The sequence below is a fragment of the Mustela nivalis genome (genome assembly GCF_964662115.1).
Source record: "Mustela nivalis genome assembly, chromosome: 4".
Lineage (NCBI taxonomy): Eukaryota > Metazoa > Chordata > Mammalia > Carnivora > Mustelidae > Mustela > Mustela nivalis.
This window is the reverse complement of record NC_139023.1, coordinates 80,928,014-80,943,599: the sequence shown is the minus strand read 5'-3', so window position 1 is coordinate 80,943,599 and position 15,586 is coordinate 80,928,014. Positions and strand designations below refer to the sequence as shown.

At 45.3% G+C, this 15,586-nt stretch overlaps 1 protein-coding gene across 1 annotated transcript in view; it reads left to right on the top strand.

Annotated features, from left to right (window-relative positions):
* Positions 1 to 15,586, top strand: part of JADE1 (jade family PHD finger 1) — a 57,080-nt gene that overhangs the window by 31,817 nt on the left and 9,677 nt on the right. Inside the window, 5 exon segments of the mRNA XM_082729126.1 lie at positions 1,176 to 1,363; positions 3,665 to 3,876; positions 6,838 to 7,005; positions 8,297 to 8,413; positions 12,595 to 13,116. Of these exon segments, the coding sequence (XP_082585252.1) occupies positions 1,176 to 1,363; positions 3,665 to 3,876; positions 6,838 to 7,005; positions 8,297 to 8,413; positions 12,595 to 13,116 (1,207 nt within the window).

Genomic DNA, 15,586 nt, shown 5'->3' with positions numbered 1-15,586 from the left:
TGCTGTGCTGTTGGTTAGCTGCCGGCTTTGTGAAATGGACTCTTTTACCATTGCTGATTATTGTTGTTTTGGGGTCTCTGTGACAAATGTCTCCTTAAATATGCAAGCTTAAATGACCAATCCGATGCTTCCGTAGGCCAGAGTCGTTGGCCCTGCAGGATAAACACCATGTTTGCCTTCGAATCTACGTTTGGGTCACAGCACTGTTTTCACTGTTTGGATGGCAGTCCCCATCCAGAATTACTCGCCAGGTCATTTTTTTATTTGAGAGTCCAGACCAAGAGCAGTACATGTTAACCACAGCTTATGGAGTTTTTAGCTAAAGCCCTGCTCTTGGTTGAGTTGGAGAAATAACTCCCTTTGGTTTGCCTGTTTTACCTGTAGGTAAAATCACTCTGGTAATTAGTTGATGACAATACTTTGACACTCTTTGGACCACCTGCTGATGGTCTGCTGACATGGCAGTGTGGAGGGAGGAACCGTGTGGACATGTGGGGCTGTGATGTTGGGCCTAGGTCTTTAGGAAGAGGGCTCTTCCTTCCAAATTGGGAGGGTTTCAGTCTTGTGTACTGTCATTTCTTTTGAGTGGGGTGTAGTGAAAGGCGCTCCAGGTCTTAACAGGTGTGGTGAGAGGGTGGTAGTATATAAGGAGAAGTGGGAGCTTGTGTTCCTCTCCTGGGGTCCTAAGCATATGTTGGGAGAGTCCCCTACTTGGCTAGGCCTCTCAGATTCTTAGCTTGCTTAGTAATGGGCAAGGCCTAATTTTATTTTTAAGATTAGAGGTGATGGGTTTGTCCCCTTGGTTCCCCAGGGTCCTGCTGTGCATGTCCTGCCGCCATGTTCTGAAGAACCTGGTGCTAGACCTTCAGCAGGGTGGGCAAGCCTGATTGGTTGAAAGTGACTTAATCGCTAACTGTTGAAGCTTTGGAGGTCAGTGTTTCGGGATTGCCAGCAGGTCGGGGCAGCCACTGTCCTAGCTCAAGGCAGGGCATGCAGTATCCCAGGAAAGCAGTTGGAAAAAGCTGTTTTGAGGATGTCTCAGTATTAGCTTGTTTATCCAGTGATAACCTGGGGATTAGGGTGTTGTAAGTGGAAGCAAATTTTGGGCCTTGTGAAAGACTTCCTTTCTTATGGCAGGAAGGGTAACCTGGCTGCTTTGTTTTCTTGTTAACTAGGGTCGTGTCTGAAGAGAAATCCCTCATGTTCATCAGGCCCAAGAAATACATTGTGTCGCCGGGCTCCGAGCCTCCAGAGTTGGGCTATGTTGATATCCGGACGCTGGCCGACAGTGTGTGTCGTTACGACCTCAACGACATGGATGCTGCATGGCTGGAACTGACCAATGAGGAATTTAAGGAGATGGGTGAGAGACCATGGGTTATATTTCTTCATTAATGAATGATGAATAGAGAAGAATTTCAGGCATATGGGTATGTAGCAGAAGCCCCTCAGCATCGTCTGGTGAAGTCCGCTCCATTCTACCTTCGGTTTCAGAATCGTGGGGTCTTTTTTGGAGATGAGTGTGTCTGGCTATGGCTCTTTTTACTTGCGCCTCCTGGTGTCAAGACCAGGATGGTAGGTAGGTTGTATCTTACATTGTCACCTCAGGCTGCTAAGTGCTGCTTGAAGGGCTGTGATGAGCAGGAGCACGGAGGTCAGTCAAGTCTGGGCTTGGAGTGAGAGACTGAGGATTCATTAGAACTTGTGCTTTGGGTCCTGGGTTGGGGAGAGGTGGCAGAGATGTCTGTTGGCAGTTTGGCACACAGTAAGCGTTTATAGAATGCTTGGTGGTAGATTTCAGAGCCCTGAGGGACAAAGACTGCTTTTGCTGTGGATGGGTCCCCGAGCCTCACATAGAGCCTGGCGGACAGCAGGTGCATGTTGTGCCACCGCACTCCCTGCTCCTCAGCCTGTTGGATGGGGGCAGTCAAGCCAACTGAGCCAGGAAGGTTGTTGCTTTCTCCTTGTTTGATCACTCACGTATTTTGACAAGGTACAGTGCCTTCCTCCTGGTCCCTGCTTTTAGGTATTAGTGACCAGGACGTTAGCAAGCCAGGAGGTTGTTTGACATAATCTGTTGATAAGTTTTCAGAGCACTCTTGGAACTGAATACCGTTCAGTTCTAGCTTCAAAGATTATAAAGTTCTGTTTTGTAACAGCTGTGGGAAGACCTGTATCATACACTTGACTAGCTGGGTGTCCTGTCTTATGGTTGAGGGTACAGCCAAAGATGCTGAGGCCTTTGTGGGTGGTTTAAGTAACGAGTACTGGGCTAACTCGCCAGATGGAAAGGTAGTCTGGAATACTTTGGCAAGACTGATATGCGGTTGTCTAACATAAATTGAACATATGCTTTTTAAGATGTTTTAGTTTTTATTGGTCTTTGTAATGGTAGAAGTTAATTATAGGGCATAGAATTATATTTTCAAAGCCAGTGTTAGTTTCAAAACTGGTAGGAGGAATTGAGATGTAAGTGCCTGACCAGGCAGTTGAGTATTTTATCAGTAACTGGAGTGTGGGAGATGGGTAGGTGGTTTTTTTTGAATATGTGCTTAGAGCTTATCATGGTTGGCAGCTCTGTGTCCTCCAAGTTTTTAAAAACTTGAAGTGTTAATTTGATGGCTTTATATTTATCAGAATGCATAGAAGTTGGCTCTAATGACCTATTGTTTCTTGTCACTTACATGTTCTGTTAGAATATTTTTATAACCTGGTTTTTCTTTCTGCATGAGTATTTTCATTGTAGGAAGTTTGGAATATATCCACAAATGGAAGGAAATAAAAGTCTCATCTTACCAGTATTGTAACCACGATAACCACTTGAAATTTATTTTTGATCATTCTTGCATAAGAATGCATTTTATTTGATTCGCAATGAGCTGTTTCCCTTGCTTCAGACATTCCTTGTGTTTCCGTCTCTCATGTGTCTGATTGACTATGCATCTCAACTTTGTAAATTCAGAGTGTGAGGAGGGATAAACCAGTTAAAAACATTTGTGTGCTCACAGTGAAATCTGTTCTCAGAGCAACATTTTCAGTAGCAAGAAAGGAGTGTTATTCAGAAGACACCCAAACTATAATATACCCTTGGTGTTTTTTTTTTTTTTATTGAAGATTCATTTATTTATTTAGAAGATTTTATTTATTATGTGTGTGAGAGAGAGTGCATATACATGCACAAGCAGGGAGAGAGAAAGGGAGCAGACTGTCCTGCTGAGCAGGGAGCCTGATGCAGGGCTCGATCCCAGGATCCTGGGATCATGACCTGAGCTGAAGGCAGATGGTTAATTGAGCCACCCAGGTGCCCTATATGGTCATGGTTTTGTTATGTATCATATAATAAAATGCTAATTTAACAATATATGTATTTAATACCCTTAAACCCTTTTGGGATTTATCTTTTGCTTTTCTGCTTACAACACTATAGCTCAGTGCCTGACCATAAGTAACAGACTGTTGCATGGAAGATTCTCTTTGCCTTTTAATTTGAAGATCCTTCCTTGGAACAGTGAGAGGCATTCCGTAGAAAATGTTTGGGATCCTCAGGATGGATTTATTTATAAGATTATTTATGCATTATAAATACAAATATACTAATAATGTCTTACTGTAATGTTTATCAGTATGGTTTTATTAAAATGTTTTTGGGGCACTTTTCCTTTAGGAATGCCTGAATTGGATGAATACACCATGGAAAGGGTCCTAGAGGAATTTGAACAGCGATGCTATGACAATATGAATCATGCTATAGAGACTGAAGAAGGCCTGGGGATTGAATATGATGAAGATGTTGTCTGTGATGTCTGCCAGTCACCTGACGGTGAGGACGGCAATGAGATGGTGTTCTGTGACAAATGCAACATCTGTGTGCACCAGGTATGTAGGCAGTAAGGCCCAGAAAGAACGGAGCCGCCTGGGGTGTGAGCTCACCTGCTGCCAGGGAGGCCAGAGGTCTCCCTCCAGATGGGGCCTGTTTTCCTGCTGTCCTAAGTGAGTGAAAGAGGTGTGCTCTGTGGAAGACATCTTTTGTTCCTAATAGGTTCTTACAGTGTCTGAAGTATTTCCTACTACTTTCTTACATCTGGAAGAAGAGGATCCTCTGTGGAGATCTTCTTCCCTTGCATAATGTTTTTATTCCCATCCACAGAAGTAAGGTTTGCTTCAGAGGAATATATGCAGCCCCTCTCAACTGGCTCACACCTGAGTTTAGATATGAACACTGGGGGCAAGGGAGGGGGTAATTTCTAAAACTGGTTAAGTTGCTGTATTAGTTTGTTAGGCTGCCATAACAAAATACCACAAACGGGGTGGATAACAGACATTTATTATTTTGCAATTCTGAAGACTGGAAGTGTGAAATCAATGGTGTGTTGTTGGGTCCATGTTCCCTCAGAAACCTATAGGGGAAGCTGTCCTTGCCTCTGTCTGTCTTCTGGCGGTTTGCTAACAGTTATGTTCTTTGGTTTGCAGCTGCACAATTCTAGTTTCTGCCTTTGTTGTCTGACGGTGTTCTCGTGTATCTGTCTTCATACATGGCCACATTCTCCTAAGGGCACCTGTCCGAATGGATTTAGGGACCCACCTTACTCCCATATGATACCATCTTAACTAGTTATATCTGTTAAGACCCTGTTTCCAAATAAGGCCACATTCTGAGGGACTTGGGATTAGGATAACTTCTTATCTGTTTGGGACTCAGTTCAACCCATAACATTTGCTAATGTGTTCGTTTATAAACTGTGATGTAAAAAGAAGAGTAAGGAGATTCCTTTTCTTAAATGTTACTGACTGTCCTTCGCGTGCCCACTGGCATTTGGTGGTTGTTGGCTACCATCCACAGAAAGGTAAAGCGTCCAGCATCAGTAAGAAGGGTGCTGCGTGATTTTAAAAAGCTCCTGACCATCTCCATCTCTTCTCTCAACGTATTCCTTGATGCAGTAATGAAGTAATTTGGATTTCTGAGGGGACACTAGTTTGTATATACACTCGCGATTTAAAAGGCTATCATTCAACTGTTGATGTTGAGATTTAAAACAAACTTAAAGACTCCTGTGGACTACTTCTTTGGGCGACCTCTCAGAAAGAAGAATCAGGTTTGTTCTGAGAAGTTCTTGCTGATTGTGTACTCCTTCTGCAAGAAGGAGGCTTCCCCTCTTCTTGACGACGTCCCCACTGGTCAACTCATCCTGACAAGGAGACAGGAGGCCACAGTCTCTTGCTCTGGTTCTGTTACAGGCCACCTTTTGGCACTAGATTTTCAGATTATCTGGGAAGTTTCCCTGGGATAACAAAATTCTCAAAGTGGCTTTGTTGTGTCAGGATCACTCTGACTACCAGTGTTGCTGTTTTGTTGCTGGTGTTCCTTTCCTGGATGATGTTTCAGTATTTTTTAATGCCATTTTACATTTTTTTTTCCTCCCTGAGAATTTTGTTTGAAAACAAGGGTTCTGCTTGAAAACTAGTTGAACCCCCTCTTTTATAAATGGGTTCACTAACGTCTGGTTGGGCATTGGAACTGGGACTTGGGACCCTGGTCCCCCAGCCCCACCCCTCCGCCCAGCCTGCCATGCGACATTGTCCCTTTGCCCTCACATTTATATCACTGTCCTGTTGGGAGGCTCTTGAAGGCTTCTCTTGAGGGCATACTGTATTTAATTTTTTAAATTTAGCGTAGACTTGATTTTCCAGTAAAAAAAGTTCTCTCTTCAAATGTGACTTTTTCTAGAATGCCTGATACAGACCTTTTTAGTATTTGAAAACTTAATAGTGTCTTTTAGCTCTGTTAAAAAATTTTTTTCCAGTAAGTCTGTGTTGACAGTGGCTTACTCATGGCACCGACCTAGGGCTCGGCTCCTAAGCTCCAGTCTTGGTGTTGCTTTACTTTGCTCCTCTCTTCATGCTTGTGGTTTCCTTTCTGTGTCCTCACTATTCAGATCCCAGAGTGGCTGTGTTTTTCCTGTCTGGAGGATTGGAGCTATGTTACTGTGTCTTGACTTCCTGTCTTCTGGCTTCTTTAAGGATAAAGTTCTGAATAATTTGGTTTTTTTAAATGTTCTGAATGTGCTCCTGGTACCATCCCAGTTTTGTTTCTTCACATTTAACATTTGCTTTTTCTTATTTTTGAACCATCTTAATGACTTTAGTGGTAAAATCCTTGATTTCAGTAGTTTTATGTTGTCTGGTGTAATGTTGCCATCTTGTGCAAAGCAGGTTTTGTTTTAAATATTGGCTGAAGACACCAAATTCTCTTTGTCTACAGGGTCTCATTTTTCTGTGCATGTTGTGCTCACTTGGGAGAGTGGTGGGGTCTAGTGAGCGGATTTTGTTTGACTGTGGGAATGCGAATGCTCCTTAGTTCATTCTTACTTCGTAGGCCATCTCATTGAATAGCTTTTGTAGACTCAACTGCTTTGTGCATTTTCCCCTCACTTTGGTATCCCACCACATTAATAAATCAGAGAAGGAAAAGCTTCCCCCACTTAGCCTCATGGGGTGTTTTGAGAATTTATTGCCCAATATTTAGAAACTTGGTATAGATGGGTGCCGGTAGCAATAGAGTAAAGCAGGTTTCCTGTCAAGCTTTTTGTCTTTCAGGATTTTTCAGGACCAACTTCTGGTAAATAAGGATGTGTTTATCCCTGAAGATTCCACATACCTCCAGGCTGTTGCTGGCATTTTTTGCTAAAGGGAGAGGGTCTCTAGCTAGGTGGATGTGGGAGTACCTCTATTCTATTCTGTTAAAGTCTTTCTGGTGTTTTTTAAATGACAGATACACGGGGAAAAATAAATCTTTCTTCTTTCTCTGTTTTCTTTGGGGGATGTGCTGTGGCTTCACAGGCCTGTTATGGAATCCTCAAGGTCCCGGAAGGCAGTTGGCTGTGCCGGACGTGTGCCCTGGGGGTTCAGCCAAAATGTTTGCTGTGTCCCAAAAAAGGCGGAGCGATGAAGCCTACCCGCAGTGGCACCAAATGGGTCCATGTCAGCTGTGCTCTGTGGATCCCTGAGGTAGGTGTAGTTCTTAGTAGTAGCCTAGCTTAGGAGTACTATGGGCTTTATAGCTGGGATTGGGGGTGGGGAACCACTCATATATAGGGGTATTATAGCCGCTGAGTGAAAAGACACCTATTAATTGTTGTCTTTTTTTTTCCTCCCTCTTAATCGGAATCTCAGGCTTACTGTCCTCTTGACTTAGTACATAAATTTGTGGGAATGTTAACTGGAAGCAGCATTGAGTTGGACTCTTGGTTGTGTTCAAACCACTTCAGAACTGTGTCCCAGCTGATTCTCCCACTGCTGACACGTGCTGCCAGGAGTGGGCCTGTGGCGGTCTGGCCTGGGTGCTGCTCTGGCCTTTCCTAGGGATCTGCTCTGAGTCCCTGGGCTTGGTGAGCCTTCCATGCAGCACTAGATGGTTAAAGAACCACTGCTTTAGGTCAATTTTTGTGATTTTTATTAAAATTCTAACTTAGCCTCAACCTTTTTAATTTCAGGTCTGGTCTAATTTATTTCAAGTCCCAGACCTTGACTAATTTAATTTGCATGGCTCTCTATGAGGCTGTCATTTGTGATTTAAATTGCAACTTTTTTTGCGGGGGTGGGGGGGGGTGTAATTTTGGTGCATTTTTCTTCTCCTGAGGAATATTATCTGGGAATGATTTGGATTGGAGTCCTGGTACCGTTGAATCTCATGGTTTGTTATTAATAGGGATAGAGTTTAGTGATCCAGGCTGAATTCAGACAGGATGCCTATTTATCTTGGTAATTTTCCGCTTTGAATTGTAGTAATGTTTTCTGACTGGAAAGAATGGTTTTCTTCACTGAGGGAGATGCTAAAATTAGTATGTATTTACTTCATTGTTCACAAACTATTTAAATACATCTAGGAAGGCTTTTCAGTCTTGACCACTTAATTGTGGGCCAGAGGCTGAGTTAGATTGCATTGTCCTGATACAAACCCATCTTTTGCTGTCAGACACTCAGGTGAGAAGTGACTGTTACTAGTTACCTGAGTTCATAAACAGGAACCACCTCCTCCCTCGCCCCGCCCTCGACGCATGGAGGGCATGGAGCATGGGGACTGGGCTCTGGGTTCTCTACTGCTGCTGGCCCAGAGCTGGCACCTGCACTGTCCAGATGCTCAGAAGTAGGGATTTTCCTGCCCTAGGAGAGTGTGTGCATGCCTCTTGCCACCAGCTGGTAGGGTGTCCGTAGGAAAATACGTTTTTGCTGTCCATGCTCAGCTCTTGCTTGTCAGATGGCCTCTGCCAGCCTGTCTTGCTATTCCTTGGGCCTCTAGGTGAGCATTGGCAGCCCTGAGAAGATGGAACCCATCACGAAGGTGTCTCACATCCCCAGCAGTCGGTGGGCGCTGGTGTGTAGCCTCTGCAATGAGAAGTTTGGGGCCTCCATACAGGTAAGCCACTTAGTCACAATAGTGTCATTTTCTTTCTCTGTTTTGGGGTTGGATGAGGGAGGGCTCTGTGAACTGTCAGGTCCTTTGGGGATAGGTCTAGAATCAAGGTTCTCACAGCTCTTCTGAGGTTGCTGAGGAAGGATTCGAGCCCAGTGCAAACATCTTTAGCTGGTGGATTCTATCCAGTGTAACCAGAACCCCAGCTGTAACAATTACAGGCAACTCGGAAGTCCACTTGAGACATAAGGCAGTTCCCATTGGTCTCTGGTTTCTGCCTTTATGCCCCAAGCCTGGCACTGAGGCTCTTTCCACAGGCAGACACCTTCCGGGAAGAACCATTCTGGACGCTGGAGTGTTGGCCACCCTCCCAGTGGCCCTTACAGGGCTGGTGGCAGACCCGCCTCTGTGGCTGCCTCCCAATCCTGCTGGTTTCAGTGTGCTCATGAGGTGTGTCAGACCTTAGCTGTGCATTGTTGAAAATCAGCTCGGTGTGCTGATAACTTTCGTGTTTGGTAGAATAGAGTCCTTGGAGCACCAGCTAGGTAGAGGGACACTGGAGGGGTGCTGCACCAAGTGTTATTTGCAGAAGCTGTTACCTGAATCCAGGTTGGATACCTGATTCGTCAAGGCACCACATGTGTGGGGTGGGGTCGGGGGTGGGCGAGAGCTGCTGTGTGCAAACTGTGTCCACACACACACACACACACACACAGACGTTAGGTAGATAGAATTATGGAGGGAATGTAAATGATTTTTCAGGTTTTCAAAAACTCCGTTCCAGAGGTTAATTTCTGGGCCTCTTGTTTTTTTGTTTTGTTTTGTTTGTTTTTAAAGGTTTTTTTTTTATTTATTTGACAGAGATCACAAGTAGGCAGAGAGGCAGGCAGACAGAGAAGGGGGAAGCAGGCTCCCCACTGAGCAGAGAGTCTGATGCGGGGCTCGATCCCAGGACCCTGAGATCATGACCTGATCTGAAGGCAGAGGCTTAACCCACTGCGCCACCCAGTCGCCCCCAGGCCTCTTGTTATTGGCATTTAGAGTCATGACTCAAGAGGACTAGGATACTGCTTCATTCCCCAGGTCTTCAGATGCTGTTTGTTGTGGACATTGGCCCTAATAGAGGCCAACTCCAGCTCTTCCTGTAGGAGGTCCACAGCGCAGGACCACGGGCTGGTCCTCGGTCTCCACAACACATGCTAAGAGCAGAGAGAGGCATTGTTTTGGAGTGGATTCTCTCTCTCTCTTTAAAAGATTTTGTTTATTTATTTGACAGAGACAGCAAGAGAGGAAATACAAGCGGGGAGTGGGAGAGGGAGAAGCAGGCTTCCAGCTGAGCAGGGAGCCCAGCATGGTGCTTGACTCATTTAAGTCAAATTTAACAACTGAGCCATCCATCCAGGCAGGTCCCTCTGGAGTGGCTTCTTTTGTGTGCAGACGACACAACAGATCAGCACAGATATGAACTGTTGGGCTTGGGTTTTAAGGAAATGACCTCATTGGGCAAAATCATTTTGTATTTTGGGTAATATTTATTTCAGTAAAGTTATCTACTGACCAGAGGTTTTAAAAAATTTTTCATTTTGTAAGCCTGGTGTTTCTACTTTTCTTCATTATTACCTCTACTGGAGTTCAAGGATCCAAAATGTAGCAAGTATTCAGAGGGTGAGGCACGAGATAGGTGGTGGGATTTGGCTATACACCTTGTGTGTAGGGTTTTGCACATCAGTTGAATCAGTTTAAAACTGAAACATGGCAAAACCCTCTGACTTTTTGGGGAGAGAATGGAAGGGAAAATTTTTTAAAAGCCTCAGAATTAAAAACAAGCATTAGAGCCCTGCAAGTGCGTTTCTTGCATAGACCTGCCGATGTGAGCACTTGCAGAACACAAGCCGAGGGAGACCAAGGGAAATGGAAGTTACTTCCTTCCATGTTAGCTGATGTTCTATGGACAGAATTTATGCCCTTTTCTGAGTACACCAATCCTGGTCCTGAACTGGTGTTTCCGAGAGGTGGGTGAATGAGATCTTCTGTTTCTCTTTTGAAAAGAACAATGGTAAAATGACATTTTTTGTTCCCACTGACCTTTTTTTCCTAGAACATTAATTTGAAGGAGTCTAAGAGGCCAAGTATGGTGGATGATTTTTCATATCTTCACAGAATAGATTGATTTTATTAAAGAATTCCTCTCTGAAATGTCTGCAGCTGGAAGGCTCTGGTTTATGTTTCTGTAACATCTGTTTGCTGAGTCAACCTGAATAGGAAAACCCAGAGGAAGGCCGTTTGGCGCTTTTACAAAGTCCTGTATAAAATATTCTGCTGCAGCTCATTCCTCTTTAAGGTTGGAACGTTTTGGTTAGATGTAGTTTAAGCCAAACCCAGATAGTGTCTCATCATCTGTTCCCACTTTTACTTCCCACTTGGCTGTGCGCTAAAAGGGAGGAGCACTTTGTCTTTTAATGATAGTGGCCAGGTGTGTGTGTGTGTGTGTGTGTGTGCGCGCGCGCGCGCGCTTGCTCTGCCTGCCACTAAAGCTGATTTCACACATTTCTTGGAATTGAGGTTATTTATAGGTAAAATTACAGATTTATGTGAGTTCATGTGCCTGAAGTGTTTGTAATGGGATTGGTGAAGGGAGCTGGATTTTCTGTACTTCTGTGTAAAAGAGACTTTATAAAAATGGAAGAAATCATGGCTGCCAGTGTGTCACCTCTTAAATACTGAAATGATCAGGGAAAAAAGCTCCAACTCCAGCCTCTGCTATTTGTAGTTATGGGATTCAGGGTCTGTTGAATGAGTTTAATTAAGCTTTTCAGCTGGCCTGCGGCCACCGGGTTCTGTTCCTCTCTGCAGTCTTGGTGTGCCCAGGGATCACTTGGCCTCACACAAATACAGTGTTGCTTTTAAGGGACTGGCTTCAGTCACCACAAGGAAATCTCCTTCCAGGGATTTGCCCAGTGAGATCAGATGGGGAGAAGTTAATGACTTTTCTCCTGCTAGCCTCTGGCTTGCCATCTACATCAAGGCTCTAAATTGTAGCCCTGATCAGGCAGGGAGAGGGACAGTGTTTAGTGAGGTGGGAGACACAGCAGGGTGGGGCCTGGTCTTTGGGTCATCTTCCCTGTGACCCATAGGAAGTGGGTTCTTCGCAGTTGTTCTACCACACTGCAGTTTAGTCTCGTGATGCTGGGCCTCCCCTGGCCCCAGAAGCCTTCTGCATCTGGTGGAGCCTCTTCACTGGCGAGGAGACCTGTTCTCATCCCCCTTCCTGTGCTCGATTCTCCTTTTACCTGTTCTTTCCAGGAGTTTTTTATTCACTCTTGTCAGACTTGGCTGCTTGGAAGAAGTGTACTATTTATTTTCCCATGTGTTCCCTTCCTGGCTGGAAGTTAGCAGGAGGATTCATGTTCCTAGAAAAACTCTGAGTAGTAGTTATTTTTCCTGAAGAGATTCTTTTTCAAACGTTTTATATAAGCACTTTAAAAAATTAATTTTATTTATTTATTATTTGACGCTGAGCAGGGAGCCCGATGCAGGACTTGATCCCTGGGATCATGACCTGAGCTAAAAACAGTTGCTTAACCAACTGAGCCATCCAGGTGCCCCTAATTTATTTTTTTTTTTAAGATTTTGTTTATTTGTCAGAGCACAAGCAGGGTGAGCGGTAGAGGGAGAAGAAGGCAGGCTCCCTACTGAACAGGGAGCCCAGTGTGGACTCTGGGATAATGACCTGGGCACAAGGCAGATGCTTAACCAACTGAGTTACCCCGGTGTCCCTATATAAGCGCTTTTAAAAGAGTTCAAATCTAGGAAAACTAGTTAATTCCTCAGAGTTTACTCTGCATATTGAGCCCATGTTCTTTATAATCTGTGCCAGGCCACTTTTGTCTACATGTGCCATTTGTGTAATTGTGTCTGCCTTAAGAGGCGTTTTGGATGCAGTTACTTTTCTAAGAGTGATGGTTACGTTTATGAAACCTTTCATGGAAAGAGTTCCTTCCCTTCAGTACCTTATTTAAGACTAGACATGCCAGGGTTAACTGAGGTAGAGAGCCCTCTCCTGGCACGTGCTTGAAGTACCACTCTTCCTGTGTGTGGATGTAAAGAGGGTGCCCAGCACGGAGGGCCTTTAGCCACTGTCGCTCCATAACCATTTTTTCTCGCGTTCTCTGTGTTCTTTTCAGTGCTCTGTGAAGAACTGCCGCACGGCCTTCCATGTAACCTGTGCTTTCGACCGGGGCCTGGAGATGAAGACCATCTTGGCAGAGAACGATGAAGTCAAGTTCAAGTCCTACTGCCCGAAGCACAGCTCACATAGAAAACCGGAAGAGAGCCTCGGTGAGGGGGCCACACAAGAGAATGGGGCTTCTGAGTGTTCCCCTCGGAATCCGCTGGAGCCTTTTGCCAGCCTTGAGCAGAATCAAGAGGAGGCCCACCGGGTGAGTGTCCGCAAGCAGAAGCTGCAACAGCTGGAAGATGAATTCTACACCTTCGTCAACCTGCTGGATGTGGCCAGGGCCCTGCGGCTGCCTGAGGAAGTAGTGGATTTCCTGTACCAGTACTGGAAGTTGAAGAGGAAGGTCAACTTCAACAAGCCCTTGATCACTCCAAAGAAAGATGAAGAGGACAATCTAGCGAAGCGGGAGCAGGATGTCTTGTTTAGGAGGCTGCAGCTGTTCACTCACCTGCGGCAGGACCTGGAGAGGGTAATGATTGACACTGACACCTTGTAGTGACTTAGAAAAGAAGATTGCAAAGAGGCGGCTGCTTGCCCAGAGCAAGGAATGGTAGCCAGTTCCTTTACTCCCAGACCCTTGTACACACTGCAGCATGAGGTTGTGTCAGTTAAATATATTTATGGGCTGGTAAACTCATTGTACATATGTGTAAGACTGCCACAGAGTGGAGAGCTTCTCTGTGATTTAGTTTTAAAACACTTTCCCACTAATCCTTGTTGTTCTGTAAGATCATATGGGGTGTGTCCCTTCCCCTTTTCCTTCCAGTACTAGAGGGAACTGAGCCCCAGGAAGACGACCAAGGGATTGGCTCAGAATTGTTTGCAGATGGAGTTGGATTTGATTCATGGTGGGGGCAGGCAGAAGTAGAAGATTCTTGTTCAGACCTGGGGAAACACTGGATGCCAGTGACAGGCTCATCAAGGAGAGCTAGGCACTGCTTCTCTGGCCCCTCCTCGTTTCTTGGCTAATTCACAGGGACATTCCCGGTACCGTCCCGGGGGCGAGCAGGCAGTGGGTGCCGATGTGTGTGCATGAACTTACATACACATGCGTATCTGTTCCCGGAGGTTGTCCTGGCAGTGAGGTGCTAAGGCATCACTGAGGCAGAGTATATACTGTGCGTGTGCGCTTGTGTGTCCCTGTCCGTGTGTGTCTGTGGTGTGTCTGCGGGGCTGGGGCGGCACACAGGGCTCTCTCATCTATCTGAGGAGCCCCGAGTAATGTTCAGTACACTACTTGATCCCACTACTGGATTGTGAATGTAGTGGCTTTTGGCTGCCTGGAGCCTTGTCTGATGTCACTTCCTTCAACGTGTGGCTGCTTTATGCCTCCCCAACTCTCCATTATCTTTGGAGCCCCAGTCTGGACCTCCCTTCCTGCTACCGGAATAATTAGGATTGGGCTGTCTTCCCTCCAGGGCCTCCTATTCCCCATAGGTAGTTTCTGACTGAGGTTGCTAATTGGGGATGCATCTTAGAGCACCTTCTGTGGCAACTCCCCTGACTGCCAGCTACGATTAAATTCATTAGTGCACAGGAACTGGGACCCAAGCTCTCTGGCCTGGAGCATCCTGCACTGAAAGGCACCCCAGTGGCCTGAAACAGTTACCTCGTCGCCCCGAAGCACCTCACTTATTAGCAGGGAATGATTCACCTGCCTGGGAGAGGATCTGACACAGAGATAATTTGAAATGAGAGCGTAGGCAAAGAGCAGGGATAAATCAGAGGAGTATTAAGCTGAAAAATCCAGCTCTCACAGAGACCTGTGTGGCCCCGCTAAAGATGGCATAGGTGCGGAAGTATTTAGTGTGCATTAGAGATCCTTTCCGAGTGCGGAGGGCCAGCTTGTTGCAACACCCTCTCTTTGACCAGGTTCAGATTCTAGATTCAGGGGGAGGCTGAGCCGGAGGAGGGTTTTTGAGGCTCTTGTGCTGCTGTACCCCCCCTGGTGGTGAGTGTAAAGAAGACCTCGCCTCAACCACCTGTGTGTGGCATTTGTAAGAGAGGGAGGAGAAAGGGATTCGGAAAGATAAACTGGAGTCCTGCTAAGAAGCCATTATTCCCAGCCTAACGACCGCGGTACATGGGGTTGCATGAGCTATGGAGTCAGATAGTCCTCAGGAGGGAGGACGAGAAGTCTAAATGTTTGGACTGTGTTTGTCTCATGATCACCACAGAATAAAAGTGTAGAAAATGCTTGTGGTGTACTAACTCTTTTCTGTACTTCAGTTACTCAGATTAACACGCACTTATAAATTCTAAACATTTTTTTTTTTGGAGTCCTTACTGTTGGTTTTTAAGTAGAATGATACCGATGATGTACGAGAAACAGGGAATAAATCAGGATTTTTGTGTGTGTGTGTGTGGCATTACTTACATTATTTTATTAAAAGCCTAGGCCATTTTAGGGAATTTAGTATCCGTTTAAAATGGGCTTATTATAATGAAAAATAAGTTTCCAGAATTTGCCACAAGGCCAGCTATGGTGGAAGCTTTAAAAAACATTGAAACCCGTACTGTGCTCCTGAGAGCCGCACAGTGCTTTGTAATTATAGACAATTAAGTATATCAGGCCAAAGGTTTATCAGGGCAGGGGTGACCGGAACAAATCCTAAATTACTTTTTCAATTAAGTTACAGTTCTTCTAATTCACATAGTAGTAGTTCATAGCAGGTACGCAGAAGCCATGGATACACGGGATTATAATCAAAGCTGTGGTTGGTTCTAAACGGACAAATGAGTAGTCTTCATTAGAAATGCGAACAACTGATGAACGATAATGTTGATAGCTCTTTCTTGCAAATACACACCTCCGGGCATTCCACACCTGGGTACAGCTCTGGATGGCAAAGTTAGGTGGCAGGAGTGCATTTTAGAAGGGTTTAGGAACCCCCATTTTTAAGAAGACGCAATTGCTGAGGTGTGGTCCGTGGCTATGT